We start from the raw sequence: 27,069 nt of genomic DNA on the forward strand, positions 1-27,069 counted from the left end.
GTGCATTCAACATTCTTTGACCTGCTCGAGGGACTGCGTTGTAGGCACTGATTTGCTCAGAGACTAATCAGAGACCAGTATACATGAGTCTGGATCCAATATGGAACACATAGTGAACAAGGAAACATCACTTGCTGAGACATATTCATTCTCTCTTGACCCGCTTGCAGGAAGTCTGTCACAGAGGGTGGGTTGTGAGAGGGGTCGTGAGAGAAAGAAGTGCAAGGTTGGGTGAAAGAAGACATGATGTGCAAGGCAGAGTGGTCATGGTCATGGTCATGGTAATGTCATGGGCGTGGAGGTGTGAGGCTTATATCTTCAATATCTGAGGTATATGTAGAAAAGAAGGTTGATCTGGAGCTGGGCTCCAGTGACAAGGAACATAATGTTCTTTGCACTCAAGGTTGTGTGACTTTTACCAGTGATTTAAAGGAAAGGTGACAAGTGAAAGAAGAGAAGGTAAAGACAAGAAGAGTTGGCTGTTCAACATCAGATATGATGTGCGTGGAATGGGTAGACAAGACGCTTTATAAAGCCACAGCAAGCTAGTTCAAGATCGTTACTTCCATTTCTCTTGCATAATGGCAGGTCGCCTCACTCACCTGTTTTTCCTTTTTGCATTCACTGCTGGCTAGTGGCACACTTTGTGTCACTAAATTCCTAATCTGTCGGGAGTTGGCATCTGTTCCAGATTTCAGATCAGTGAAAAGAGTATTAGCATATCAGTCACAGAATTTGGAGGACTCTGAGAAGGCTAAGTGATGTGCTTATTTCACCTCATTTTCAGTATTATTTCTGTTTGTTTGTTTGTTTTTCTTCACAGTAAACTGGGCCCAAAATTGATGGAAATTTGACCAGACCTGAGGGTGATCTGTCATGGAAGTCGCGTTGACACGTCTGTAAAGGGAAGTCTCGGAGTGTGTTTTGGCCGAGATGAGGGCAAGTGAGGGTAGCAAAGCGGAGTAAACTCTTAGCAAAGAATACATCTAGAAGGAATAGTCCAGAAGGAGTCGGGACACTTGTTCCTCAGTCTCTTGACGATCGTAGCAAATTTGGACTTGTGAGGATCTTTCTCAAGGTGAGCATAAATGAAAGTTCTGGAAACTATAGCTAGAGTATAAGAGATATTGATATCTTGTCAAACGTACATTGTATCCCAAGTAGATTGTTTTCAGGCTACTGTACTTTGATCCTGCGGCTCTGTTGCTCCGTACCCGCACCCTTATCAAAATCAATCTTCTCATGCAAATCCACTCTACGCCCCAATGCTCGTCGAATGATCCAGTCCTTGCTATTGACCTCTTCTTCGACCACATCAGCAGGAAGAGGCGGGATGCGACTGCTCCCCTCCAGTCGTTTCAACAAGACGCTATCTTCCGGCCGTGAGAAGTAGACGAGGCTATATCTCGTCGTATCGGCCTGAAGGCCGGGAGGAGAGACCACACGATGAATGTTGGATCGAAGCAGTCCGTTGGTAAATTTCACCATGGAATCGCCCAGGTTGACAATTGCATGACCAGGCAGCGGTCTCACGTAACACCATTCAGCATCTTCACCCGGCGGGAGAACCTGAAGCCCTCCAAGACGGTTGAAAAGGATGGTAACACTGCCAAAGTCGGTGTGCTCTCCCAGGGCCGTGCGTCTGTCGTCCTGAGGCTGTGGAGGCGCTTTGATGAAGCGTACCTGGTCTCCACTTACCTGGTGGAGGCGATGGAGGTTCGGCAATGTTGACGGTGGAAGGCCTAGGTGCTCATTCAGAAGTTCCAGAATGAGAGTCACGATGGAATGAGCAGTCTCTATGAAGGATTTCAGGAGTGGTCGGTGCCGAGTCAGTAGATCTGGCGCTGGCAGTGGTTCTGTCACTCCGAGAATATCGTTTTTCGAGACCTACAATGCGGTCAGATTTTATATAGAATCAGCGAACAGGAAACGGACGTTATAAAATTCATTCCGATCGAGATTTCCCTGTCTATCCACGATAGCAGCACCCTGCGCCTTGTATCCAAAATAGGAATTCATCTTGCTGAAGTCATACTTTTTCTTCTCGTCCAGGTCCAGAGAGAAGAGCTCTTCGCCGACTTTGAATAGCTGATCTGCATCTGCGAGGATGGATTCGCCCTGGTCTGAATGCTGAAGGTCAAGGTAGAAAAATCCTATGTCTTCACAAGTTTTGCAAAATCTCTCAAATTCTTCTCTATCACGCTTCAAGAGTTTCTCCAGCGACAGACGAAGGAGGGGAGCGGTTGGCACGTCGTCGGGGAAAGGTGGGAGATCAGGAAAGCTCTCGACGGACGCCATCTTCTTTCACTAACGATGAGGCTATCAGACAGGACAAATCTTTTTTAGATGAGGTACTTTCTGAGCCATTATTGTCGCTGACGCCTTTATATCTATACCTAGGTACATCCATCATGCGGGGGATCGGCATGCAGTCCGAGGTGAACTGAACGCCTATTGCTGGACGCCAGCTGCCGTGGAAGATGCTCCAGCATTGTTGCTTTAGCAAGCAACTTGCGGGGCAGTTCTTAGGGCAGCCGCCTCCAAGCAGGGAGCTCCATAACCTCACTTTAATTGTTCCTATCAGAGTTGGAGCTATTTTTTTTACTTCATTTTTTGCCACACTCACATCTGTTTTTTTTTTGGCTGCTTGTCATGTCTTGTCCATGTTCTCTCTAAAGCATCAACTCTTTTAATTTTTAAACTCACCGTCACTTTTCGCAGAAGGGACTGCAATGAGTTGTTGACCTTTTGCCAAGCCTGCAAACTGCTGTCCCGCCGTCATCTTCGCAACCGCAGGCCAAAAATAGCTTTCCCTACACTTAGCAACTCTTTACCCATGTCCGTCGAAAATATTTTGCAGTGCCTCTGAATTTCGATTCTCCTCGTTCAGTCCGTCGTAACCTATAGCCTTTTTTTTTGTCCCATTTCGTCCCGCCATGGCTTCTCAAAGCCATATCGCCCACGAGCTCCTCCGACGCGCCCACTCCCCCGACACTGCGAGCCAACTGTTCACGGAACGAATCAAGCAGAAGCCTCTCTTCCTTCGTCCGACATCTCCTACACCGGCCGACAACCGCTCGCGACGACGTCTGCACCGCTTGCGCAAGAAGGAGTACTTTTATCGCAAGCAGAAACCGAAGCCGCTCTCCGCCCGGGAAAAGCGCATTTCTGGCATCTACGACATCCCCAAGGAAGAATGCAAATACGAAATCTTCAAAGGACTGCACAAATTGTGGGTGGAATATATGCAGGAGGTGTTGGACATCAAGGATCGCCGAGTTAATACTCCGGTGACGGCCCTGTCACATGGTAGCAAGTTGGCGAGCGCGGATTTTCACGGCGCGGAGATCGAAGTCGTCCGCAGCAGATGCGCCAGCAGGGTTGGCATGAAGGGCATCGTGGTCAGAGATACCAAATTTACGTTTGTAGTCGTGACGGAGAAAGATGAAGCCAAGAGTGAGTAAGGCTCTCTGCTAACTGCTGGTTTTCTACTGACCGTATTCTCTGCAGCAATTCCGAAAGAACACACTGTTTTTCGCTTCACGGTCCCTATACCAACCAAAGACGATGGCGAAAACACCGAGGACAAGGCGCCTCCCAAGGAGCTAGTGTTTGAGCTTCACGGCAGTCAATTTGAGAACCGACCCGTCGATCGCGCCAACAAAAAGTTCAAGTGGAAAAACATCGACTATCTTTAGTCGTACCAGAAAGGCACGCATTCGGATGGTTATCACTCTAAGCCTTGGAAAATCCTTTTCAGAAGGATTTTTCCCGCGTTTAGGACGGAGGCTATGAGAACTTCGTTCCTCTCTCCAGCAAAACCGCCCCATGTCGGTTATACGATATGCCTTTATCAAAGAGGCAATCCAAATCGAAATCGTCTGCATTAGAGCAGACTTTTGCCCGTCAGGCGGAACAAGCGCTTAAGAACAGCGTTACGATGAGATGAAGCAGGGACGCCAGGCTATCACATTACGAATATTGTCTACAGAACCGCAAAAAAGCGATATGTCTGGGGAGTCGCCGGCAATCAATGCCTCTGATCAGAGATGACATGCGGCTCCAGAGCCATCCAAGACGATCAGAACGTCGGCATCCTCCTATTCCTATCCGATATAGCATATCCGTTGAGTCGGAATTGAGATTTACGGGGTCGTCCAAGTCGACTGTGTTCAGGTAGTTAGTTAGTCTCACAACTCGATCTTTCTATTCATTAGGAGGTGGAAGTGAATTTACGCTGTCATAGCTGCGATCAAAGCCGTTCATCTTATCTTGGTGAGAGAAATAACCCAAAGAAGGAGATTGGGGGGGGGGGGGGGGGGGGGGAGAAGCGTATTACTACACAAGAAGAAGAAGAGCGGCGATGAATGGATATTCATCCATCCCCTCTCGATGCTCATCCGTCGGTGGATGAGGGGTATTTATTTACGGAATTAGCAACAGATCTTTGTACATACAGAGTAGAGAAGGTCAGACGGGACCTTGCATTATTATCTTAATCCCTGAATTTTAATTTTGATAGGGGTATAATGATTTATTTCACTTTTGGTATCTCAGAGATAATTGCTAGTACTAATATTAGTACTAGTGCAATGCGCGCAAACTGTACAGTAGTGTGTAATGTCTGTCAGCACTACTCAAATCGAGTGATTATTGCTTGCGCATCGCAAGGTGATCAATCAAGTGCCCTTCACGCTTGAAGCCCCCCTAATCCCATCAATCCTTGTTCTTTTCTCTGTCTCAGTGCTCTCAAGCACAGGCGTCAGAACTCGGATATCTATGCTGCCTCGCTTTACGTGGAACTGAACAGTCCAGTCCACGAAGGATTGATAGGTAGGGCCAAGGGAGAAGGATAAGCTGCTAAGCTGCTGGGCAGCATGTCCCAACCTTGGGGCCGCTCGCATGTAAGGGTCCGAGGTATGCATCGGGATGGTTGCATGGTTTCTCACCATGCATGCATGCATACGGGTTGCTTCAGCCCATTTACAGAGCAATATAAACCCCTGTGGGTATCGAAGAGAGCTCGAAGAATGTACGGTAAGAAACAACTTCTCACATCCCTGCCCACTCAATGCTGAATGTCCGGACTTTACCGCCGGTTTGGTCTTGGTCGTCTATCTCAGCGCCGCCCAGGAGGAATCCCTTCTTCACGCCGGTGCCCAGTCGGCCGCCAGCGACGATCTCCATCAGGTCAAGCTCCTGGTCCCAGTCTGCTGCGACTACTAGGAAGTGAGAATGAAAACGCAAGGGATCTCCAGGATACGCCAGATATTGACACCCGAACCGGAGACCTGGTGACAAGAAGTAGCCTTGTGAGTGCAGGTGAGCAAACAACGGATACGAAGATGGTACGTCCGGGAGAGGCATGAGATACTCCTTGGGCACTTGGGCAGGTAACGGAGGATACGAAGTCGCCGGGGTGATGCCCATCGGCGGCGCGTCGGAGGTCATCAAGGATGCTCTTGAAGACAGAGCGCTGCCAGGCCGAGGGTCCGAGCCGAAAAGATTCAAGTCAGCATCATCTGCGGCACTAGTCGGATCCTCAGACGGACTCTCGGACGCATCCTGCAGTTCCGAAGACCCAGCTTTGGCAGTCTTCTTGAGCGCCAGTTTCTTCAACGCTTCTTCACGCTGTTGCTCCTTTCGTTCGGCCTGAACCCGAGTAGCCTGAAGTCCTTCACGCTCCAAGTCCTGCAGATACCGTCTTTTGTCTTCTTCAAGGAGTGCTCTCATCCCCAGGTTGTGAGATTTGCTTTCATCAACAATGTATGCTACCCCTTTCTCTACCAAGATTCTTGCCTCTTCGGGCATTAACTCTAGAGGGAGGCCCAAGAAGACATTTTGCTGCGGTGCTTGCGGAAGTGTACCGATTAAGACACCGCAAATGTGGTGCTCCCGTCGAAGATATGTCACCGCATCTGCTGAAAAGAGGAGATAGCGACCTGAGATGAAGGATATAGGTATGGGAAGGTCGGGTATGATCGCCATTAGGTTGAAAAAGTAATGAAAGAATTCCTATTATTCCTGTACAGACAGAATCGTCAGTAACAAGATCTGATGATGCGTTTATGGAATGAAAAATGAAGAAATTGTATTGGAGAGATCATTTTCAATACGTTTCTCAATCACAGAATGCTCGTTTAGTGAGATAAATTAATGAGCTTCAGGGGATTGACAGATTATGTATGGGTATAATCACGTCGAGAGAATGGCTGTGGAAGCAATAGAAAGAAGTAGGCTTACCTTTAGGCCATGTAACGCAGCAAACCCTGGGTTTGACCTGCAAAGCCAGAGTAGCGCTGCGAAGTTATGTTTGAAAATGTTGGTGTGGTGGGAGTGGGAAAAAAAATATGGACGAGACGATCGGGCTTATCCTCTTTAGGCTATCAGCTTATTCCGACAATCGGATTCGGCCCGCTCAAAGGGCCCGCCCTTCCTCAAGAACAGTATCTCTCGCTGCTACACAATTACATGCTCGGCTTCTGCTTGCCGTTTCTCTCTTACATTATTTATAGTCCCACATGAATTTCGTCTTGCTCATGGGTCTGGTCTTTTTTGGTCCGCTGCTGCTTTTCGTAGGTTAGTGTTGATCGCTTACTGCGCGGTTTCAATTCGGGTCTCACATTCAGTATAGCATTCCTTGCGCTTTCGTCCTGTCTTGGGGACAGTTTTCGTGCTCGACTGCGTCGATTATCTATCCGGCCCGGAGTCGATGCATATGACAGACATTATCTTCGCACAATGACCAACACAGGATCTGCCATGTCTGAGCAGATCGAGTTGGACGAAATGATCAGGGAAGAGCAATACGAGGAAGAACATGATCGCTAGCTGAGCATCTCCGCGAAGAGTTACACGATACGCTCTAGAATTCAAGATCGGCCTTTTTGGGCATTGAGCTGTCGGTATTGCCCTGTTGAGCCTCCTTGTCGCCCTCCGCGGGAGGCAGACTGAATGGTTTGATCTCAAACTTCCGTCTGCTTAGCGTGAACGCCCAGTCCTCTCCGATATTCTGATCGCTTCCCCCTCCTCGTTCGTGTAACACAGGGAGCTTATGTGTCTTTAGCATGCCTTGTGGTGGCTCTTCATGGGCGGTTGCAGCTCCTGAAGTTGCAATTGCATCCGCTGAATGTGGGAAAGGGCATAGCTCGATAACCCCATCACATAGCAGTTCCACCCATCGTACGAGACCTGTCGATCGAGGGTAGAGAGCCAGCGGAAGTGTGATCATTGCTGTGACACGATGAGCATTGTTGGCCAGAAGGGCACGGAGTGAATGCATAAACTGCAAGACATATTCGGGCTGACTGGCCTCGGGTGGATACATTGTGGGGTTGAGCAGGGAAGGAATGATAATTCGATGAACCGTGTTCGGCGGACTCGTGGTGATAGTGCTCACAAGCCGTTTGTATACCTGGATAAACGGTGATTCTCTAGAGGGCGTGAGAGGGATATAATCGATGGAAGAGAGAGAGGGATGGGTGAGGCGTTTCGTGAGATCGAACGCATGGCAGAAGGCTTGCTGCTTCGTTGCTGCGCCTCCATCTGTAGTCTTATCTCCTGTTGGAGCGGGGGCTATCCAAGTCAGCTTGCTGTAAGCTCTATGAGCTGGAAAGTAATCACTAGCAGGGACAAACCAGGGACAGATATGCAGCTGCTGGCCAGTAACGACAAGCTCACCTCTTGATCCGGCGATCCCCGTTCCAAATTCTCCTAGTCGCTCATATCTCCAAGCAATTTTCATCTTCTCCTCTTTCCTCCTGTCCACTTTGTCTTCTATCGAATCTGCCGGTCCTATGAGACCAGGAAGAGTCCTCCCCCATTGCTCACCGATTCCGATGACGTGCACGTTGTGATCTTGTACCACACCCTCGGCAGCGAAGTATCTCAGCAACGTCCCTGCAAAATCCGTGGTCCCATTCTCTTCAATGAGTAATATCTTCCCTAGCGGGAGCCCAGCATGCCCAGCTAGTAGATTGTCCAGCGAACGGGCGCCCGTGGACGTCGTTGGCCGTCCATCGTCGGGGGAAGGCCGCACACCAGGTACGGATTCTGCAGCGGAGGGGGCAGCGGCGGGGGGTTGTTGCGCTGACGTAGGAGACGGCGAATCGCGAGTTGCTCCAGGCGAGAGACCTATATTCCGTCTGCGAAACGACATAATTGTATAGAAGAAAGGCACTTCGAAAAAGACCTTACAGAGCTGTAGCTGTAGCTTTCTATTCTGAAATTTTGTTCTGAGATGTCAACTCTTTTAGAAAGGCTTCCAGATCCAACCAATGGTAGTGCGGGGCAGCTCCGCGGACCCAAAAACAACGCGCTAAGAGAATAAGAGAATTAGAAAAAGCTTCATCGGCCGGTCTCTTTTGAGCTTCAACACACGCAAACCATATTATTCCCAGCGATATCGCTGGAGACTTCATTCGCTATTTATCTTTTGGCTGAAGCTCAAACTAAAAGACCTCTGCGCACGCACATATCTTAGAGATCCAGAGTGATTGCCGTATAATTCAGAAGCAAGCCATCTGCCTGCCATCGATCCGATCGCAACCACCAACCATGTCCGACCCTCAGCTTTTCGAAGACACCTTCACGATCACAGCCATCAACTCGCAGAAATATGACCGCGTGTCGCGCATCAGCTGCACCTCGACAGACAACCTGACCACATTCACGCTCGACGTGAACACGGAGCTGTATCCGCTAAATGTCGGGGAAACTATTCACATGGCGCTGGCGTCGACGCTGTCGCTCGACGGCAAGGATGAAAGCGCGCCGGGGCCCGGGAAGGGAGGCTGGAGAGAGGTCGGGATGGGGGAGCAGACGCTTGCCAATGAATATGACTATGTTTGCCATGGGAAGGTATACCGTTTTGAGGAGGGGTCGACTACTGGCAACATGTAAGTTGCTATTTTCTTTGTTGTCTTTTTGTCGGTCGAAATGAATCGCACTAATCTTGATTGATCTACTACAGGTCTGTTTTTATCTCGTTTGGAGGGCTTCTGTTATACATTGACGGACCGTACAGCAAGCTCGTTCCTTTGAGAATCGACTACGTCTATCTACTCTTGAAGAAATAGAGTTCTATTTTCCTTTCATCACAGGCACATTCAATTGTTTTTGGGTTGGATAAAAGAAAAAAAATAATAAATCCTGCATTAGCGTTGGCGTTGAACGGGGGTTCGGGAATCGATAAACTTCAAATCAAAAAGATCGTTTTATGTCCTCCTGTTACTGGATCTGCAAGGTTCGAACCTGTCTGTGGATATCTATCGATGTGCATGTGATGCTTTGGGAAACTCCAGGCGGCGATGTATCCTGGCGATGATCTCCAGATAGTCAGGCTCGTTTTCGGGTGTCAGAATTCCATGTCGGATGAAGAAATCGATCACCACCACTGCGCAGTTAGGCTTCCATTCCCCTTTGCGCAGCGATTCCTTGACTTCGTCAACGGTCCAGAGCCGGAAATCTTCCACTTCCGTGTCGCACGGCTTTGGTACGATGCTAGCGTCCAGCTTGAGATCGTAGATATATTCTATTTCGGGTTGAAGTAATCCCGTTTCTCCGCCTGCGCGCGCGTCCCGGACGTAGAAATAGGTGATACACCCTGCTGGCGTCAAATTCTTCCTCAAGACATCTTCTGGGATGGACGCCTCTTCCATCGCTTCACGAACCCCGCATTCAAATGGGTGTTCCCCGGTGCTCATCCCGCCGGCTGCAGTGTTGTCCAGCATCCCAGGGTAGGTCGGTTTCGTCCGCGACCGCCTGGCAACCCATATCCTGAGGCCCTGCTCGTCTTCCACATAGCCGGTCATGTGAACTCCGTATGTGATGATGCCAAAAAGTGGGCTGGCAGACCGTTCCATCTCAAGCAGGAATTCTCCTCCCGGCCCGTAGATCGGGTACATCTCGTTGCGCCAACCCTTCAGGATCTCAAAGGTCCCCCGCTTGACTGCTTCCTCCAGCGTACGGGACATTATCTCACTGCGAACTGCCGGCGTCGCATCTGGCGGCGCTGCAAGTGTGACGGTCTGAGACGAAGAGTCGACGTTCCAGCAGCCTTCCAGCCAGTGGAACTTTTCGACGACATCATTGGGGATATAGCCAAGCACAGCATTGCAGCCACTGACTTTGAAAGCGTGGTAGTTTTTCAAGTGAGCCTTGTAGAACTCCGGATTGTCTTCATAGTAAGGAAAACTGTATTTTTTGTTGCCACCTGTTAGTGATATTGAATTAAGCAAGTTGAAACTGTGGTCATTGCGGAGTACTTGCTTGTCACATTCATTGATCAAGTCCAGGTTCGATTTCCCCATTTTCCGTAGTATTTATTTTTAGCTGTATGTACACGTGTATGTACAGCGAGAAAACTTCAAACTAGTCGTGAATAGTTAACGAGTGATGGTTGGTCCTTGGAGAAAGAGTGGACAGCCCAATCAACCAGCCCAGGCAGTGATAGTGAGGGGGAACCAACACGGGGTCGAACCGGAGAAAGCCCTTATCGATAAGGGCAAAAAAGCTTCCAATATTCCATTCCGTTCTAACTTCTCAGCGGAAGTCTGTCGTCACTCGTCACGGATGGCCCGCGAAAAGCGTCACCTAGGAGAAGGAAGGGAAAATATTAGTACAGCGAAACAAATTCGGTGTGGCATGGCCGACACCACTCCACAACCTCAAAATCGTCGTCGTGCGACACGCAGTCAATTTTTTTTACAGCTCTACTGACAAACTTCAGCTACTCACTGCACAGACAGGCTCATAAACAGCTAATCGTCTCTCCGAACTACCCCGCTATAGCAGTATATTTTATATTGTTACCTCCGTACGCCTCAGCTTCGAGGGAAGAGGAAATTCGTGCCGCTCTCCACCATGTTTTCTGTCATTATTCCGGGGAGACCCTGTCTCACAGATATTGCTGCCGTTGGTGCCCAGCCTAACACTCAACCGACCAAGTTCGCATTCACATTTCCCGCATATCCAAGATTCAACCATATTGTCGTCTTCTTCCTCCCTGGAACCGTTCTGCCCCCAGACACAGCCGCAGCGATCTATATTCAAACTCCTGAATCCAAACCGACGCCGAATGGTCCCGAATTCAGGTTTCTAGGCGCAATAAGCAACGAGAAGCCTTCCGCGATCTTCAAGGTCGGGTCTTCGGCGCAGCCTCGTCGTTCGGAGGCCGAGGAGGAAGACGAGATGCTGGATGAAGATGTCACGGCTGCACGAGACGTGACCAATGGACAGGTGACGCTGGGAATCTCGATAGAACCGGCCCAGAGCGTCGCCGCCCAGCTCGCGACGTTGAACGCCTCCCGGAATCCCCCCGAACCGTCCTCTTCCACCGCCCTGGTGCGCCAGACACCGCAGCAGAAGCAGATTACGACAAAGATGCTTGCGCAAAGGATTATTGGGAACGCGTTCAATTTCCTTGCCAGCTTCGCCGAGTCGGATCCGCATAAGAAGGGGGAAGAGATGGTCCCGCTGAAGAGCTTCAGGGATTGGTGGTCGAAATTCGAGAGGCGCATAGAGATGGACCCAGGATTTCTGGAACGCGAGGATCCCAATCAATCTTGAGAGGGTATGAATTAAGATTTATGAGGAGTCGAGTTTGGAGGAGTTTGGAGGAGTTGTGAGGAGTTGAAGAAAGCATGAGTGTCGCCCTCTTCTGAGAATACTCGAGGGCTAATGTTAATGTATATATTATAATAGAATCGTCTTTCAAGACTCACAAAATCGTTCTGCATGATTCATTAGCTGTCTCGTCCTGGAAGTATATGCGAGAAACCCTCTATGTACTTCTATGTACGGCGCTAGGCATCTATTATTTACACAATAATCCCCAGATATGAGCATTCACTCATCGAGCAAGAACTTTAGAAAAGCCACCCCAACAGCAATGCCGTCATGCTGATTCTTAACTCTGCCCATCGCCTCCTTATATTCCTCCTCTGTGAAGATGCCGGCTTTACTGCGCGAATCGAGGATCTCCGACACGATTTCATCGGTGAACTCGGGGTGTCCCTGAACAGTGATCAAGCGACGAGGAGCGTACATTCCCTGTACGGCACAGCGGGGTGAGGAAGCGAGAGGCGTAACGTCTGGTGGATAGCCATATACGATATCACGGTGCATCTGGTGCAGGCTCTGCGAGGAAACATGAAGAGTCAGCCATAAAATCTTATTTGTCCCTCAACCTGGTTGGAGAATCTTGAAATGGAAAAAGGGAATTGACTCACAAGCTTGTCCTTTTGAAACAACTCCTTGCCCTTCTCCGTTAAATCCATCTCGCACACCGAGATCTCCCAGCCTTTGTTGTTCCGCCCGACCTTGACGCCGAGGGCTCTTCCCACAATCTGGTGTCCGAAGCACACCCCAATGATGCGCACACGGTCCTGCGCAAGTGCTTTCTGCGTAAACTCCACCAACCTGTTTATCCACGGTATGTCATCGAAGGAGTTGTGCCCTGGGCAGATAGAAGGATGAGTAAGTCAGTCGACTAGTCAAGCGGGTAACTTCGAATTGGCGCCATCGTTGGCCAACAAAAATAAAATAAAAGAAGGAGGAAAAAACGCACTTGACCCCGTGATCAGTATGGCATCTATATCTTCCAAATTGGGATACTTTTCCCCGTTGACAACGTCCCACTTCGACAGCTGTAGGTCCTTCTCGGGATCGAGCCGGTCGGGCTGGCCCAACGCTGCGGCGCTAGCTTTGAGGAGCGCCTCGAACACGCCGCCGTATCCTCCATACTTGTTCTTTGTGTTTTCTAACGGGGTGTCACATTCGAGGATGGCAATGCGGAGGGGAGGGCGCATGGTGACCAGACGGACAACGTGACAGGGATGGCGACGGCGGGGTAATTGGAGGGAGGCTCGGCGCGATTATCGATATAAGGATGTTTCTGTTGTCAAGTCTTCTGGGAATATTGCCGATGACCCTCTCAATATTTATTTACAAGGCAATCAAGGAAGAAATTAACGCAGCTGTTTGTTCCACGTGCGATTTCCATCCCGCAAGTTTAGAAAGTTTCCTTGGTTTGAAGAACCGGATTACAGAGCTTATCGGCATCCATACTACCCGCCCCGAGGCAGCAGCACACTAGATGTATGTACATGTACATACATGCACATCCTTTAAAGACTTTGGGCACAATTGCAGAAAGATTCAATCTAGCATAATTATAGAATCCCAATCTTGACCAAGAGTCCTCTCCCAATCCCAGCAGTCTTCAGCTCCTGGGTCGGCAACTGCGAGGAGCTATAGTTAGCTTGTGTTCTCGACCGGGAAGATGACATATGAGCAGCGGGTGCCTCGTGACTCACTTTCAAGCAGTCGTCTCCCTCTGCAGCATTAGACCCCGCAACAACATGAGTCAACAGACTCAACACCGTGATTGGAGTCGTTCTTGCGTCGATCTAAAATGTCCTGTGCATAGCCGTCTTCCCGCATCCATGCATCCCAATGAACATGCGTCGGCTGAGCAGGCCGATCTATGAAGTATATAGCATCTACCCCTCACCAGTGGAGCAGTGTCAATTAACTAAACTAGTTCATGTTTGACGGATCAGAATCCTGGCTTCCGACCGTTAGCAGAGTATCATAGGTATGCATGTATGTACATTTATATACGCAAGAGGGGCTGGTATAGACAGTTTGGTGACATTTCTAGGCTTCTTCTGCAGTGTGATTCGGGTCTGAGTTATTCTTATTATGGAGCCAGCGGTAGTAGAAACAGACAATTAATGACGCATTGCGGAGAGGCATCTGATTAGGTACCTGCCTATCTAGGTAGGTAAGTACTAGGAAGGAGGTACCTGGTAGCTCTCTTAAACCGCGGAGAAAGGATCCACCACGACCAAGTTTTCTAACTGCTGCAGCATACGAACGGAAAAAAGGCCGCAACTCCTTACTTCCTGTAGTCGAGAGGAGAGAATTTCCGGCCAAGATTCTGCTTTTCTTTTTTAATTGAAACGTTATCGCCCATGACGACTATAAATTGGGATCACATCAATCCGCTCCTGAACTATAAACTATATAAGTACACCACATAATTGCAGTCCCAAGGTCCTCTCTTACTGATTCCGCAACGAAAGACTGCAATTATTAATCCAATTCAGAGCACAGATATCTTCCACCGTCATGGGAGGAAGAACGGAGAATTGGGAGGAGCAACCAGAGCTTGCAGCCGATGAAACAACACCATTGATCAGGCATGACGGTTCAGCAGCAAATGAGTCCCAGAGATTGGTAACTGGCTACAATGGGACTTCAAAAGACGAGCACCATGGAACCGGGTCATCAGCAGTGCCAGGGCTGCTTCAGAGCGATGGATATTCTGAGTGTCTCAACCTCGTCAAGGTTCCTTCCATCTCAACCGGGATCGACATCGAGCCTGGCCTCCAAAGGGTGACCTCTGCTGCCACGGTACCGCCAAATGAGCGAATATCGGATCCAGAGCATGGAGATTCCGCAGCAGCGGGCTCGCGATATGCTGACAGATTCATCAATGTTACGCCTCGAAGATTCTGGCTGATATTCGGTGGTATCCTACTGGGGTATGTGATTGGATTCTTTGACTCGACGTTGATGGCGTCCAGCCATCCAGTGATCACGTCGCATTTCCACGCGTCGAATTCTGCCTCCTGGCTCTCGACTGCGTTTCTGCTCACCTCGACGGCGCTCCTGCCTCTTTTCGGCCGGATTTCGGACACCTTTGGGCGGAAACCAGTATATATATTCTCGATCGTCGTCTTCTTCTTGACAACCGCCTGGTGCGCTCTAGCTCAAAGCATCGGCAGCTTCATCGCAGCCAGGGCTTTCTGTGGGCTCGGTGCGGGGGGTGTCTTCTCCATGGGCGCGATCATCTGCAGTGATATCGTGCGGCTGGAATACCGAGGCGTTTACCAGTCCTACATCAATCTTGTGTTGGGTGTAGGCGGTTGTCTGGGTCTTGCGGGCGGTGGATTCATCTGCGACCAACTGGGATGGAGAGGTGCATTCGGCATCCAACTTCCATTCATCTTCGTTTATCTTCTCGTCGCTTGGTGGACAACCCCGGCTGACCTTGGCTTGACAACATCCAAGTCCGAAAGAATGACTGTCCGGCAGCTCATAGGGCTCGTCGATTTGACAGGGGCCTTTATCCTCACTGTGGGCGTAGCGGCCCTCATCATGGGTATTAACCTTGGTGGAAATGTCTTGAGCTGGGGTCACCCGCTTGTTATCTCGTCTTTGATCGTTGCCTGTGTGCTGGCCGTCGTCTTTCCGTGGTACGAAAGAAACGTCGAAAGACCCGTAATGCCGGTAGAACTGCTTTCCAAGAAACCGCACGCGAATATCATCTTTGGTAATTTCTTTGGTGCTATGTCTATTAATACGATCTTTTTCAATGTCCCGTTGTTCTTCCAGGCCGTGAAACTGGAGTCTGCGACCGTCTCAGGGATTCGTCTTGTTGCCGCGACTATCGCAGTCACCTGTTCCAGCGTCTTTACGGGATTCCTGATTACTTGGACCAAGCGACTGATGCCACCGATCATCATTGGTGGCTTGTTTTTCGTCCTTGGAGGCTGTTCTACAACCGCAATGGCTCTTTTCGATATACCGGACGCCATGTCGATGGTCTTTCTTTCTCTCTCTAGTTTCGGCCAGGGCTTCGCGTTTCCTACTATGACCGTCGCGATCCTTGCCATCAACAAGCAGGAGGAGCAGGCCGTCGCCATCACGACGCTGGGCCTCTGGAGAAATCTAGGGTCCGTGATGGGCGTCGCTATCAGCAGCTGGATCCTGCAAAACGTGCTCTTCTTCCGCCTGGAGCAGACGGTCACTGGGCCCAGCAAGGAAGATATCATTTTACGGGTTCGGAAGTCGGTTGATGCCATTGCAAATTTAGATCCATTGCATCGGAGTGAAGGTATGTCAGCATCTTTGCCTCGCCGTCATACCTCTGCTCACTTTCCACTTCCCTGATCACGTTGGAAATGAATCCCGTCACTGACTAGTTCATCGTGATTCTAGTAACTCAAGCATACGCCAGTTCCCTCCGGCTGACATTTGCGTCCGCTGCCGTTTGGGGAGCTTTGATGCTTCTTTTCCTTCTTCCTATAAAGCTTCCTCGACTGGGAGAGAAAGGTAAACACCACGAGGACGAGTATACTGCATGATAGACCATGGTATATATGAGGGACCTGATGATTTCATGGGCATTCCGGGTACGAGTCATGAGAACTGAGAATGATAGAACATTGTGTTTCGAACCCCTATCTGATTGCAGCGAATGAGACATGACTACTAAAAAGAGAATAAGCAGGATGGCCATCGTTAAAGTCGACATTGAAGTCGAGGAAGTGTTTTTTTTTATGACGGATTGACCAAGAATATAATTGATGACTTTAGGCGTATATAGTAGACTGTGATTATTATTAATAAATAGAAATAGTTACCGGTCGATGGGTTTCAGCTCTTGGGCGAATTAGCGAGAGAATGTGTCAGATCTCCTGTGCTACTTACTACTCCGTATGTACAAATGCTGCAAGTCTTGCATGGCTGTCTGGATCGAGCGAGAACCCCTGGTGGTCCCTGCTCCCTGCAGCGTGGGGAAACTGGACTGGCGGGTGTGGCTGGGCCGCTGCTCGAATGGCCGATGCCCAGCAAACTGGTCAGGGCGCAACAGGTCTCCAATCTGACGGCAATCAGTCGTTATCGCCCTCCTTCGATCTGATTATCTTCCCTGTCATTAACCCCGGATTCTCGGGGTTTGGATTGCAGCGTCAATGCCTTCTTTCGCTGGCGCATGATCCCCCGCTTGCTGTGTTGAGGGAAACCGATCCCTATCACCGTCGTCCGCATCGAGACTCGTATCGCCGTGTCTTGCCGCGAATGCCCCGCGTTACGAAGAATCGCAAATCCAACCATTTTCCTATATAGCTGATGATCGGTAGGGTCTTTGGCGGCGTTGATCTATCTCCTCACGTCGTGGGCAAATCCACGTCGCTTTTCCAGTATCTGTCGCTGACATTTTACCAAATTGACTTCTAGAGCGATACCCTCAAAACTAGCTCTCTTTCTTCCAGAACAGTCGAGTACCATTTTTGTCCGTGATCGCAATCCTCAAATGAGTGAACTCTGTGCTGAGTGACGGCCGCTGCAACGTTTTTGTCCTCGTTCCTGTTCATCGTTTTCAATCTCGGTTCCGCGTCCTACACCCAGAACTGCCTGCCTATCAGCTTCGAGTATAACCTTTTCCTGTCTTGATCTCCTAGCTCGTCGAACGTTATCATATCTCGTGATATATCTGCACTTGGACCTTGTATGGAGACGCCAGGGTTGTTTTCTGCGCAGAGGGTGCTCTGACGGCATCCACCGGTCGTTAGATCCTCCGGCGGAACCTGGCGTTATACCACGGTTGTGATGGCTTCTGCAGTGGGTGAAAATTCTCTTTCGCAGTCTAATTTCGACGTATCGTTGAATCTGGGAGCTTCGGGCACCAACTTCAGTGCCAATGGTCTCCAATTGCATGAAAATCAAGCGCCGATAACCCCCACGTCGACAACATCCAACACTCACTCACAGGAGACGCGCCCAAACGACGAGCGAGGGAAACGATCTCCAAAAGGGCTCATCACCGGCTCGCCGAAGCCCGCGAAAGCTGCTCCTTCCTCTGAAGCGCCAAAGCCCAAGCGGGTGCGGACCGGCTGCCTCACCTGTCGAGAGCGACATCTCAAATGCGACGAAGCTGTTCCGAGATGCCAGAATTGTCAAAAGTCGGGCAGAATATGCAAGCGCGGTGTGCGTCTGAATTTTATCGATACCCAAACAATTGCTCCTCCACATCACATCGTTCATCCGCCGGGCACTCAACTGTCCTTCCAGGATGAGTCCCGAGAGATTGCCTCCGGGTATATCGGGGGCTTCGAGCGTTATCCCCCGTTGAAGGAGGATTCCTCATCGAACAAGGAGCCTACGTCGCAGTTCGATTTTGCGGACGTCTTAAATGCTCCTGTAATTCCTCGACAGAGCCTCCCCGTATCTCCTTCCCTTCTCCCATCATTTCCTGAGGCTCCCCAGGCAGAAATGCCGGACCCCATATTCAACGACAATTCATATTCCGGGGCACACTCTACCTTTCACGATCAGGGCTCCTTTTCGCCGAAATCAACGATCCAGCCATCTAATATTCGGCCATGTTTGAATAACGCCGAAGAAGTCCTCCTGATGCAGGTTTTCATCGAGGAGGTCGGCCTGTGGATGGATTCCATGGATGCAAACAAGCACGTACGTTCACCTATTTTCGGTGCTCTTATCAATTTTCTAATTTGGTCTTAGTTCACGCGTATCTTGCCATTTCATGCACTTAGCGAGCCTATGCTCCTAAACGCTTTTTTGGCATGTGGAGCGCGACATCTTCACCTTGTCAATCCATCATACAGCGAGGATCGAGCAATCCATTATTACAACGCCGCGTCAAGAGACCTCCTTGCTCTCTTACAGAATCCGAACCGTGATGTTGTGCTGTGTGCTACAACAGCAGTCATCCTCAACGTTTACGAGGTCATGTGTGAGAGTGCGATGCAACGGATGAATCACATCGCCGGTGCCAGAGCTCTCATTAAGGAATGTCGTTGGAACGCCAGGACTCCTGGGATTGGTGGCGCCTGTTTTTGGCTCAACGTTGGCATGGAGTTATTGAGCTGTCTTCATTTCAATTGGCAGATGGCATGGGATCCAGATACGTGGGATATCGATATGAACATGGAGCTCTCCCCACCAGGAAGCCTTGTCGGGGATGAAGAGATGTGGACGCACCGGATGGTCTATATATGTGCCAAAATCGCCAATTTCCGGGCGACTATTCCGCAATTTCAGGGGCTGGACCGCAACGCGCACGAGATGCGAATTAATCAGCGATGTCACGAGTGGAATACGTATAAGCGGTGGTGTGACGAGTGGGCAAAACACGTTCCGCGGTCTATGATGCCTCTTGGCTATCTGCAGCCGTGGCAGACCAATTCGGAGTCTTGCTTCCCAGAAGTTTGGTAGGTCGTACAGTTGTCAAGATATTGCAAATGCTAACTTTTGCCCCATTTGCAGGCTTATCAAACGCACCGCCATCGTTGCTCGATTATTCTATCATACAGCCTGTCTCCTTCTTGCCAAGATCCATCCGATTGAATCCGAATTCAGTCCGGAGATGCGTAGTATGCAGCAAAGTCATGCGCATGATATCTGTGGGATTGTTGCGCATGTGAAGGATAGGTAGGTGGACACTCTCCGGAATTTGCGGTCTGGGACGCGGCTAAGCAATAGCAGAGGCGTGGCTAGTGTCTCGATCCGCTGTCTAGCCATCGCAGCAGAGTGCCTGGTCAGCCGGGAAGCTCAAGAGGAGGTGCTCGGAATTTTCGACAAGATCATCAAGGAGACCGGCTGGCGGGTAGGATTTCTCAAAGATGAACTGCATGAGAAGTGGGGTTGGAATAATCAGCAGCAGCAGCAGCAGTCAGAACGACAGAACTCGACAACTACAGCCGATTCGTCCATGAGCGGTAACTCGTTAAATTCGGCGATGACACCTGCGTCGACGCGTTCGAGAGTTCCATCCGGGATTGTCAATCCGTTGATGGCCACTGCCGACTTTTCCATGGAGAACCATCCGTATCAGAATCACTATGTTGCTCCGCATACCCAACTTGACAGCTATCAGTATGGGCCGTACTAGACCTGCACCAGCAGAGTAACGACGTTATGTCACACCTTCTTCATCCTTTATACTTGACGTTAAGGCTCCAATGTTTCCACTTTCGGTCATTATCACGAACTGAACGGAATGCTGCCTATGACCTCGAGCTTTGAACCTGTCACGATGCTGCGATCATGCTGCGATCATGCTGCGATCACGCCTGATGCCTTTTCTGGATGACGTCCGATGTATAAGATTCCCTTTTGGAAAGAAGTGTCCCCACTGTCTATTTTTCATGTCTATCGATATACCTATTTCTCTGTGGCTCCACTTATATTACCTCGGTATATGGCGCACCTTGCTGTCTCCGCGGGAAGTCTATGATAGCTTTGTTTGGGACCGTTATTTACTGGACAATCATGTGTGTGTGATTGGAGTAGGTTCTTGTTATGTGGGAAAAGCTTTCTCTTTGGATTTATGTACTGTAGTGGTTGGGGTTTTTAGTATACATTTATCTACCAGGTATCTACCAGATAAATAGACGACTGATTTATATTTTATTTATACTATACTTCTCATGGGTATTTTAGTTCCATGTCTGAAATAAATAAAAATTCCAGTTGAAAACATTACCAGACTGAAAATGATTAGATGTAAATTACACCAGCGAAAAGAGGAGTTCAAAAAGGTTACATTTCATACCTTCGTGCTACATCTTCGTTCTAGCAGGATAACGCCAAGACCATCACCATCATCCATCCACACATCGCCGACCTTCGCTTAGTCAACTCCGGCGGACCTGATGTTTCTCTTTCTCCTGCGACCATATGCGATGGCTAAGCTGGAGCCTTGATGAAATAACGGTTTGCATGAATACATGGATACTATTTTTTCTCCTGCTTTCCCTACGCAGAATGAAAAATCTCTGTCTTAGTGATCGCCACCTTCCCAGGTACAGCACAGTACTACATACATAGATGACCTAGCTACCTGCATTACCTAGTGTAGCTTCTACCTATACCTACCTACATACCTATCTTTTTTTTTCTGGCCATCGCTACATACGTAACATATTAACCATCAGATTCGAGTTCTAAAAAAAAAAGATCCAATACAACCTTGACAACAACAATAATGACGATGGCAGCAGCAGCTCAACACCCCCCAGCCACTCCGCGGTACATCCTCCGCGGCCACGCCTCCCCCATCCACGCACTGCATTTCTTTGCGGAGAATTCGCGCCTCGTCTCTGCGGACGCGGACGGGTGGGTCGTCATCTGGAACGTGGTCACGAAGCGGCCTCGAGTGGTGTGGAAGGCGCATGAGGGGGCTGTTTTGGAGGTTAAGGGGTTCTGCTTCTGCGAAAGTGGTGAGGAGATGGAGGTGTTTACGTATGCCTTTCTCTTTCTCTCTGTGTGGTTTTTCTTGCTTTTCGAATTTTGATGGCAAGGAAGTTATGACTGACTGACTGACGATATCCAGACACGGTCGAGATCACAAACTACGTGTTTGGAGGATCACTTCCGCCGACGAAGAGCGGCTGGACAAGAGTCTGCCTGTCGAAAGGAGCAGCAAAAGTTCTTCTGCGACGACGACGGCTCAGCCGTGGCTGGTCCATTCTCTTGCTGTGAATGCGCTTAATTTCTGCGCGTTTTCGCTCTGTTTTGTGCCGGAGGCGGTGGGGAGTAGTACATGTATTCAGGAGGGTCGAGATGATGTCGACCAATCTTCGGAGAAGAAAGATCAGGAGATCGCGACAGAGGTCAATGCTTCATCATCATCACTGATGAATCAACGCAAACAGCGCGACCCTCTGTTATTAGCTGTCCCCAATGCTCTAAACTCCGGAGCGATTGACATTTTCCATCTCCCTTCGGAAAGACGCGTCTCGACCATTCCTGCAGATGCCTCCGTCCAGACAGGCATGGTGATGGCCGTCAACATCTTCTTGTCGTCACAGGGAGGTGAGCTGTATGTGCTCTCCGGCTACGAAGATGGGCATGTGATGGTCTACACTACCTCAGACCATACCAACGGTCCGTTGTCTTCCTCGGTGCCTTGGAGATGGGAAAAACTCTACGCTAGTCGTCCGCACACGCAGCCCGTGCTCTCCCTCGATGTTTCCCCCGGAAAGGAGAAAGGCAACTACTTCCTCACGTCTTCTGCTGACGCTCTTATCGTGAAACATCCCATTCCACAGGTTGCCAGATCTGGGTCCAAGGCAAAGGGAAAACAGAAAGAAGAAGAAACAAAAGAAGAGCAAAAGACCCCCCTCAAGGTTTTGAACACCAAACATGCAGGCCAACAGGGTCTTCGAGTCCGCTCCGACAGCAAGATCTTCGCGACAGCCGGCTGGGACGCCCGAGTGAGAGTGTACTCATGCAAGACGATGAAAGAATTAGCGGTATTGAAATGGCATAAGGAGGGGTGCTATTCCGTGGCGTTTGCTGAAATCCTTGAAGAAGAAGAAGATCGTGAAGGAGGTGTTTCTTCTTCAACTACTGCTTCTACTTCGTCTGATGGAAGAGACAACGAAGACTTCCTTGATCTTACTGCCCCTCCTCCAGTAACAGGGCTAAAAGCCGTGCAGCAGCAAAGAAGCCAAAAGGCGCAACAGACACATTGGCTAGCCGCGGGGTCGAAGGATGGGAAGATCTCGTTGTGGGATATCTACTAATTAACACGTCTATATACAACTACTACATGACAACGCCTCAACCTCTTTATTTTTCCCTTTTTTTTTTGCTGGAAACTACGCTAGATTGAACTCGCTGGCACCCGTCAACTCCTTCATCTTGGCCCTCATCTTGGCGGCTGCGTCGTCGCTGTTGGTAACCGCACGAGGGATATCGTCATCATCGTCATCCCCAGCAGCAGCAGCCTTCCTCTTCTTGCCAGCTGTTTTGGCTGCCTTCCTCTCCGCCTTGAACTCCTTCTTCGTCTGCTCCTTACCAGGCCTCAGGCCAGGCACATTGATCTTGGAAGGGCGATCCCGCAGCGCGAAGGCTTTAGCCAAGTGTCCCAGATGCAGCTCCTTGATGTTGAAGATGTGTCTCTCGGCCGCGACGTGGGTGGCATACGCGCGGACATGAGACTGGAAAGCCCGCCGGGCCAATTCGAGCGATTGCGGATTCTCCAATGCCCACCGCTCGACTTCGAGCTGCCACTCGGTGGCTTTGGCTTCCCAGTCCTTGCTCGCAGCGTCGGTGTTTCCGCCGAATCCGCGCTTCAGTACCTCGTTCGCATCTGTGCGCGTGAGCGCCTTGCCGCCATCCCGGTACCCGCGCTTCAGGATATCGACGTAGTTCTCTTCACAGCCCGGAAGGAGGAAGATGAGCGCGCGACCGTCGCGACCGAGACGGGCCGTCCGTCCGATACGATGCAGATGGTCGTCCGCGCTGAAGGCGGGGTCGTACTCGACCACAAAGTCGACATTCGGCAGATCCAGACCGCGAGACGCGACGTCCGTGCAGATGAGGACGGCGGCGTCCCGGCTGCGCGCAAAGGCCGACAGGGTCGATGTCCGGACGTGCTGAGGTAGCGAGCCGTGCAGTTTGTGGATCGTGACGGGGTTGGAGGGATTAGAGAAAGCGGTCGCAGGGGCGATGGTGCGATGTGCAGACGTTTTGGATGTTTCCTTTGCCTTTTCCTTTTGCTTCTCCTTTTCTTTCTTCTTCTTGTCCTTCTCCTTCCCTTTCTTCTTGTCTTTTCCCTTCTCTGTTTCCTTTTCCTGTCCATCCTGTTCCTCCTCCTCTTCATCATCGCTTTTGTCATCAGCATCCGTATTGGCATTGCCATTGGCATTAGCATTGCTATCAGCAAGTTCCTTCCTTGTAAATACTTCAAAATGAAACTCGACCGAATCCGCACAGGACACGAAGATGATCGCCTTCATGACGGAGCCTTTCCGCGCAAAGGTCCGTTTCATCAACGCCGTAAGCGTGACCAAGCGCAGTTTGGCTGCGGTCACGACGTAGGATTGCTTGAGTTGCGCGGGAACCGAGAATGTCGTCGAGTTCTCTTCGTCCTTCTTCTTTTCTTCTTCCTTGCCTTCCTCCTGTTGCGCTTCATCAGCAGGATCGACCTTGATGTGCACCGCGTCCTTCAGACTGATCTCCCCCAGCCGCTGCACATTCATCTTCAACGTCGCCGAGCAGAGCACCGTCATGCGCTTTGCCGGCAAGCCAATAACTTTACTGGGCCGCTGCCTAGCATCCAACTTCTTCACAATGCCCTGGATCTCCTCCTCGAACCCGAGATCCATCAGCCGGTCGCCTTCGTCGAGGACGAGCCACCGCACGTTGCTAACGTCGAGCGACTGTGTATTGTCCAGATGGTCCGCCAGCCGGCCCGGCGTCGCGACCAGGATGTTTAGCCCTTTTCGTAGTCGCGCTTTTTCCGACTTCTTCTTCTCTCCACCGATCACGGTCCCTGCGACGATCCAGTGCGCGCAGCGAAGGAGGTTTTCCAAAACGACAGAGATCTGCTTGCAGAGTTCTCTTGTAGGCGCGAGAACGATGGCGAACAACCCTGAATCTCGATGGATAACGCCGTCGGGAGTTTTCTTGCTGCTGCCGCCGTCATTATTATTATTCGATATGTCCGCGCTGCTGCTTTTCAGCGCCATAATCCTCTGCACCAGCGGGAGGAGATAAGCGAGCGTCTTTCCCGATCCCGTCTCAGCCTGGATGAACGCGTCGCACTCCTCCTTCAGCAGCTGCGGTATGGAACTCTTCTGGATCGCCGTCGGGGCCTTCAGCTCCATTTTCGTCATGAGATGCGTGGCCAGCGTCGGCGACAGGCCGAGCGCGGTGAAGTCTTCGATTCCGTCGATCAGCGGTGCGTTTGTCGGTTTGACCTCTGCATCTGTCTGCTCTTGCTGCTGCTTGTCCGCGTCCGTGACCGTCCTAGGAGTCGGATTGGATGAGAACAGCGAGGAAATGATTTGCCGTGGACGGTGCGCTGGTGCTGCTCCTGCTCCTCCTGTTGCTGTACTACTTCCTGTCTTTGCACCTCCCGCCGTCGACGTCGTCGTCGGCTTAAACTCCCCCCCATCCGTCCTCTGCCTCTTATGCGGTCGCGACTCTGCGTCTCCTCCTCCTCCTCTCGGAGCAACCTGTATCCGATTCGGATTGCTATTATTATTCTGCTGCGCTGTCGTCGTGCTCGGGCGTTTCGCCCGCTGCTGCGCAATCTTCTTCGCGGAGAGGCGGTCCTTCCATGTGCCGCCTTTGAATTTCGCCGCTGGCTTGATGATCCCTTCGTCTCCGAGGGAGAAGTTTAGGAGCATGCCGTCGTCTGTTGCCATGTTGTCTGCTGGATCCCCTTGTCGGCTACAGGGGATAATAGAGGGGTAGACGAAGAAGGATTCGGCCTTGCATATATGTCCGCCGAGATTTTTATTTATCGGGATAACTTTAGTTTTATCGCAGGCATGGCACCAGACCCGATGGAGCTTGAAGCTAGGCTAGTTCGTCCTTAGTTCCCGCACCGCGGAGGGGATGGAAATTTTCTCGGCCCGTCTCCATCGCCGAGCCCTAAGGTTCTGCCCTAATACTACTACAGTACGGAGTACTCCGTAGTTCGTACGCGTCTGAATCAATCAATCATTCATTCAATCAACCCTTTACAAGGGGATTGTAATTGTCATTAATGTAGCGAGGATAATTAGAATAATCTATCTCTAGCCCTATATTTTTTTAAAAGAAACCCCGTGATAAACTTTTATGTAGTGTACATTATAATGTTATGTGCAGGAGCACGTCAACTGGTCATCCGCAATCATGTAGAAAACGGCGATATCACTCGCACTTCTGCGGCTCCAGGATGACGTTGTCAATCAATCGCACCGTGATCGTGCCGGAGCCCATCCCAGTATCCTCACCAGGCTGGGGATCCTCGATTGGCAGCATCTTGATGGCACCACTCAGAATCGCCCCCTTGTACGTGTCCACCTCGTCGATTTCGTCCAGAGACTCCGGGTCGGCGAGAGAGATGTAGTCCACTTCGAATAACGCGCGCTGCGAAGGCGGCAGCATTTCTTGTTCGGAGAGGACCTGCGCGGCCACGCGTGTCGCTGCCCCCAGAATCTCCTCTCGAGACCATCTGCCGGATTCATAGGTTGCCTGCGCAGCCTGCAACGCTTTGTACAGGACGAGGCCGACCGCTCTGCGTCGAGTTCCCAGGTACACGTTTCTCGAGCTCATGGCCAATCCGTCCGGTTCGCGCACCGTCGGCCCAATCCGGACTTCAGTACCGATGTGGAAATCCTTGACCATACGCCGGATGACCACACACTGCTGAATATCCTTCTGACCGAAGTAGACACGGTCTGGGGTGACGATGTTGAAAAGCTTCGTACAGACGGTGGCGACGCCTCGGAAGAAAACAGGTCGAGACATTCCCTCCAGCTTTGACGCCAGAGGAGTGATCGTGACGAAGGAACCCTCTCCGTTTGGCTCCGACGTTGGCGGCAGGGTAGGATACATCACTTTCGTGGTAGGAGCCAGCACCGCGGTAATCCGGCCTGAACCCCGTGGACCCCACTTCTCCAATTCCCTGTTCAGGTTTTCCAGTTTTTCCATGTCTGCATCCCAGGTACGCGGATAGCTGGACAGGTCTTCGTTGACACCGAACTGGGTCGGGTTCACGTAGATGCTGACGAAGACGTCGGTATTTTCAGCAGCTGCCTGCCGGATCAGAGACAGGTGGCCCTCATGGAGAGCACCCATGGTTGGCACAAACCCAACAGTCCTGTTCGACAGCAGCAGCTGACGACGGAGCTGGCGAAGTGGGGGGACATCGCGGAACACTTGGAAGGAATGGGTAGGGTTCTGCGACGCGTTCGTGAGCGTGGGAGAGGCGCCTAATCGCGATATCAGCAGTGCGTGCGTGATTAGAATTGTTCGTCTTACTTGAAAATGCGCGAATCCAGCGCAACATCTTTTAGAAAATTTTTGTCGTTGCGATAGATCTTCACGAAAAAGGGAAATTCTTTAGATGCAGCGACGCCGTAACTTCCGAGAGCTATTTGCGCGTGCCTCACTTTAAGCTGCAGCGCGAGCAGTGTCACCAGAGGAAGCTGGATGGTGCAGGGAAGGCAGAGAAGGACCAGACCATTCCCTCATCCTGGGTCAATAGATGCAAACAAACACTATTATCCGCGTGACGGTGACTGCAGCGTTGTCTTCATCCTTTCTTTGTCAGTGACGCGACCGCTCCCGTAACGGGAATGGCAGCTCCAGACGCGCTAGCAGATCACGGGGTGTGGGATATCACGTGACGGCTTCATTCCCGAGGCATTGGAGGAGATTAGCAGGATCCGGGGCATGGCTGCAAGCTAGCCTACTGGCAGGTCGTTGCTTTTGTTGGGGAAGGTTACGGAGTATGGGAGGGAGGCCCGC

The 27,069-nt window shown here is 50.6% G+C and overlaps 14 protein-coding genes across 14 annotated transcripts; 7 read left to right on the top strand and 7 right to left on the bottom strand.

Annotated features, from left to right (window-relative positions):
- Positions 1–1,176: 1,176 nt before the first annotated feature.
- On the bottom strand, positions 1,177–2,298 carry VTN77DRAFT_2404 (uncharacterized protein; the record flags this gene model as incomplete). Its single annotated transcript, XM_069418240.1, has 2 exons — positions 1,177–1,887; positions 1,936–2,298. The coding sequence occupies 2 exons, from the start codon at positions 2,296–2,298 to the stop codon at positions 1,177–1,179; spliced, it is 1,074 nt and encodes a 357-aa protein (XP_069279302.1).
- Positions 2,299–2,936: 638 nt separating this feature from the next.
- Positions 2,937–3,698, top strand: VTN77DRAFT_2405 (uncharacterized protein; the record flags this gene model as incomplete). Its single annotated transcript, XM_069418241.1, has 2 exons — positions 2,937–3,456; positions 3,511–3,698. 2 exons carry the CDS (start codon positions 2,937–2,939, stop codon positions 3,696–3,698), a joined length of 708 nt encoding a protein of 235 aa, XP_069279303.1.
- Positions 3,699–5,052: 1,354 nt separating this feature from the next.
- VTN77DRAFT_2406 (uncharacterized protein) lies at positions 5,053–5,988 on the bottom strand (the record flags this gene model as incomplete). Its single annotated transcript, XM_069418242.1, has 1 exon — positions 5,053–5,988. The coding sequence occupies one exon, from the start codon at positions 5,986–5,988 to the stop codon at positions 5,053–5,055; it is 936 nt and encodes a 311-aa protein (XP_069279304.1).
- A 533-nt stretch (positions 5,989–6,521) lies between these two features.
- On the top strand, positions 6,522–6,831 carry VTN77DRAFT_2407 (uncharacterized protein; the record flags this gene model as incomplete). The annotated part of the gene is made up of 2 exons (XM_069418243.1): positions 6,522–6,579; positions 6,635–6,831. 2 exons carry the CDS (start codon positions 6,522–6,524, stop codon positions 6,829–6,831), a joined length of 255 nt encoding a protein of 84 aa, XP_069279305.1.
- A 34-nt stretch (positions 6,832–6,865) lies between these two features.
- VTN77DRAFT_2408 (uncharacterized protein) lies at positions 6,866–8,158 on the bottom strand (the record flags this gene model as incomplete). The annotated part of the gene is made up of 2 exons (XM_069418244.1): positions 6,866–7,575; positions 7,681–8,158. 2 exons carry the CDS (start codon positions 8,156–8,158, stop codon positions 6,866–6,868), a joined length of 1,188 nt encoding a protein of 395 aa, XP_069279306.1.
- Positions 8,159–8,556: 398 nt separating this feature from the next.
- Positions 8,557–9,077, top strand: VTN77DRAFT_2409 (uncharacterized protein; the record flags this gene model as incomplete). Its single annotated transcript, XM_069418245.1, has 2 exons — positions 8,557–8,897; positions 8,972–9,077. The coding sequence occupies 2 exons, from the start codon at positions 8,557–8,559 to the stop codon at positions 9,075–9,077; spliced, it is 447 nt and encodes a 148-aa protein (XP_069279307.1).
- A 189-nt stretch (positions 9,078–9,266) lies between these two features.
- VTN77DRAFT_2410 (uncharacterized protein) lies at positions 9,267–10,310 on the bottom strand (the record flags this gene model as incomplete). The annotated part of the gene is made up of 2 exons (XM_069418247.1): positions 9,267–10,194; positions 10,270–10,310. The coding sequence occupies 2 exons, from the start codon at positions 10,308–10,310 to the stop codon at positions 9,267–9,269; spliced, it is 969 nt and encodes a 322-aa protein (XP_069279308.1).
- A 553-nt stretch (positions 10,311–10,863) lies between these two features.
- Positions 10,864–11,568, top strand: VTN77DRAFT_2411 (uncharacterized protein; the record flags this gene model as incomplete). The annotated part of the gene is made up of 1 exon (XM_069418248.1): positions 10,864–11,568. One exon carries the CDS (start codon positions 10,864–10,866, stop codon positions 11,566–11,568), a length of 705 nt encoding a protein of 234 aa, XP_069279309.1.
- A 279-nt stretch (positions 11,569–11,847) lies between these two features.
- On the bottom strand, positions 11,848–12,809 carry VTN77DRAFT_2412 (uncharacterized protein; the record flags this gene model as incomplete). Its single annotated transcript, XM_069418249.1, has 3 exons — positions 11,848–12,138; positions 12,231–12,457; positions 12,569–12,809. 3 exons carry the CDS (start codon positions 12,807–12,809, stop codon positions 11,848–11,850), a joined length of 759 nt encoding a protein of 252 aa, XP_069279310.1.
- A 1,324-nt stretch (positions 12,810–14,133) lies between these two features.
- VTN77DRAFT_2413 (uncharacterized protein) lies at positions 14,134–16,154 on the top strand (the record flags this gene model as incomplete). Its single annotated transcript, XM_069418250.1, has 2 exons — positions 14,134–15,904; positions 16,009–16,154. The coding sequence occupies 2 exons, from the start codon at positions 14,134–14,136 to the stop codon at positions 16,152–16,154; spliced, it is 1,917 nt and encodes a 638-aa protein (XP_069279311.1).
- Positions 16,155–17,400: 1,246 nt separating this feature from the next.
- VTN77DRAFT_2414 (uncharacterized protein) lies at positions 17,401–19,705 on the top strand (the record flags this gene model as incomplete). The annotated part of the gene is made up of 4 exons (XM_069418251.1): positions 17,401–18,264; positions 18,316–19,025; positions 19,081–19,245; positions 19,300–19,705. The coding sequence occupies 4 exons, from the start codon at positions 17,401–17,403 to the stop codon at positions 19,703–19,705; spliced, it is 2,145 nt and encodes a 714-aa protein (XP_069279312.1).
- Positions 19,706–20,800: 1,095 nt separating this feature from the next.
- On the top strand, positions 20,801–22,343 carry VTN77DRAFT_2415 (uncharacterized protein; the record flags this gene model as incomplete). The annotated part of the gene is made up of 2 exons (XM_069418252.1): positions 20,801–21,057; positions 21,149–22,343. The coding sequence occupies 2 exons, from the start codon at positions 20,801–20,803 to the stop codon at positions 22,341–22,343; spliced, it is 1,452 nt and encodes a 483-aa protein (XP_069279313.1).
- Positions 22,344–22,418: 75 nt separating this feature from the next.
- Positions 22,419–24,974, bottom strand: VTN77DRAFT_2416 (uncharacterized protein; the record flags this gene model as incomplete). Its single annotated transcript, XM_069418253.1, has 1 exon — positions 22,419–24,974. The coding sequence occupies one exon, from the start codon at positions 24,972–24,974 to the stop codon at positions 22,419–22,421; it is 2,556 nt and encodes an 851-aa protein (XP_069279314.1).
- A 493-nt stretch (positions 24,975–25,467) lies between these two features.
- VTN77DRAFT_2417 (uncharacterized protein) lies at positions 25,468–26,608 on the bottom strand (the record flags this gene model as incomplete). Its single annotated transcript, XM_069418254.1, has 2 exons — positions 25,468–26,531; positions 26,581–26,608. The coding sequence occupies 2 exons, from the start codon at positions 26,606–26,608 to the stop codon at positions 25,468–25,470; spliced, it is 1,092 nt and encodes a 363-aa protein (XP_069279315.1).
- Between the last annotated feature and the right edge of the window lie 461 nt (positions 26,609–27,069).

The sequence above is a fragment of the Rasamsonia byssochlamydoides genome, assembly GCF_041956645.1.
Source record: "Rasamsonia byssochlamydoides strain NRRL 3658 unplaced genomic scaffold VTN77scaffold_18, whole genome shotgun sequence".
NCBI classification, from domain to species: Eukaryota; Fungi; Ascomycota; class Eurotiomycetes; order Eurotiales; family Trichocomaceae; genus Rasamsonia; species Rasamsonia byssochlamydoides.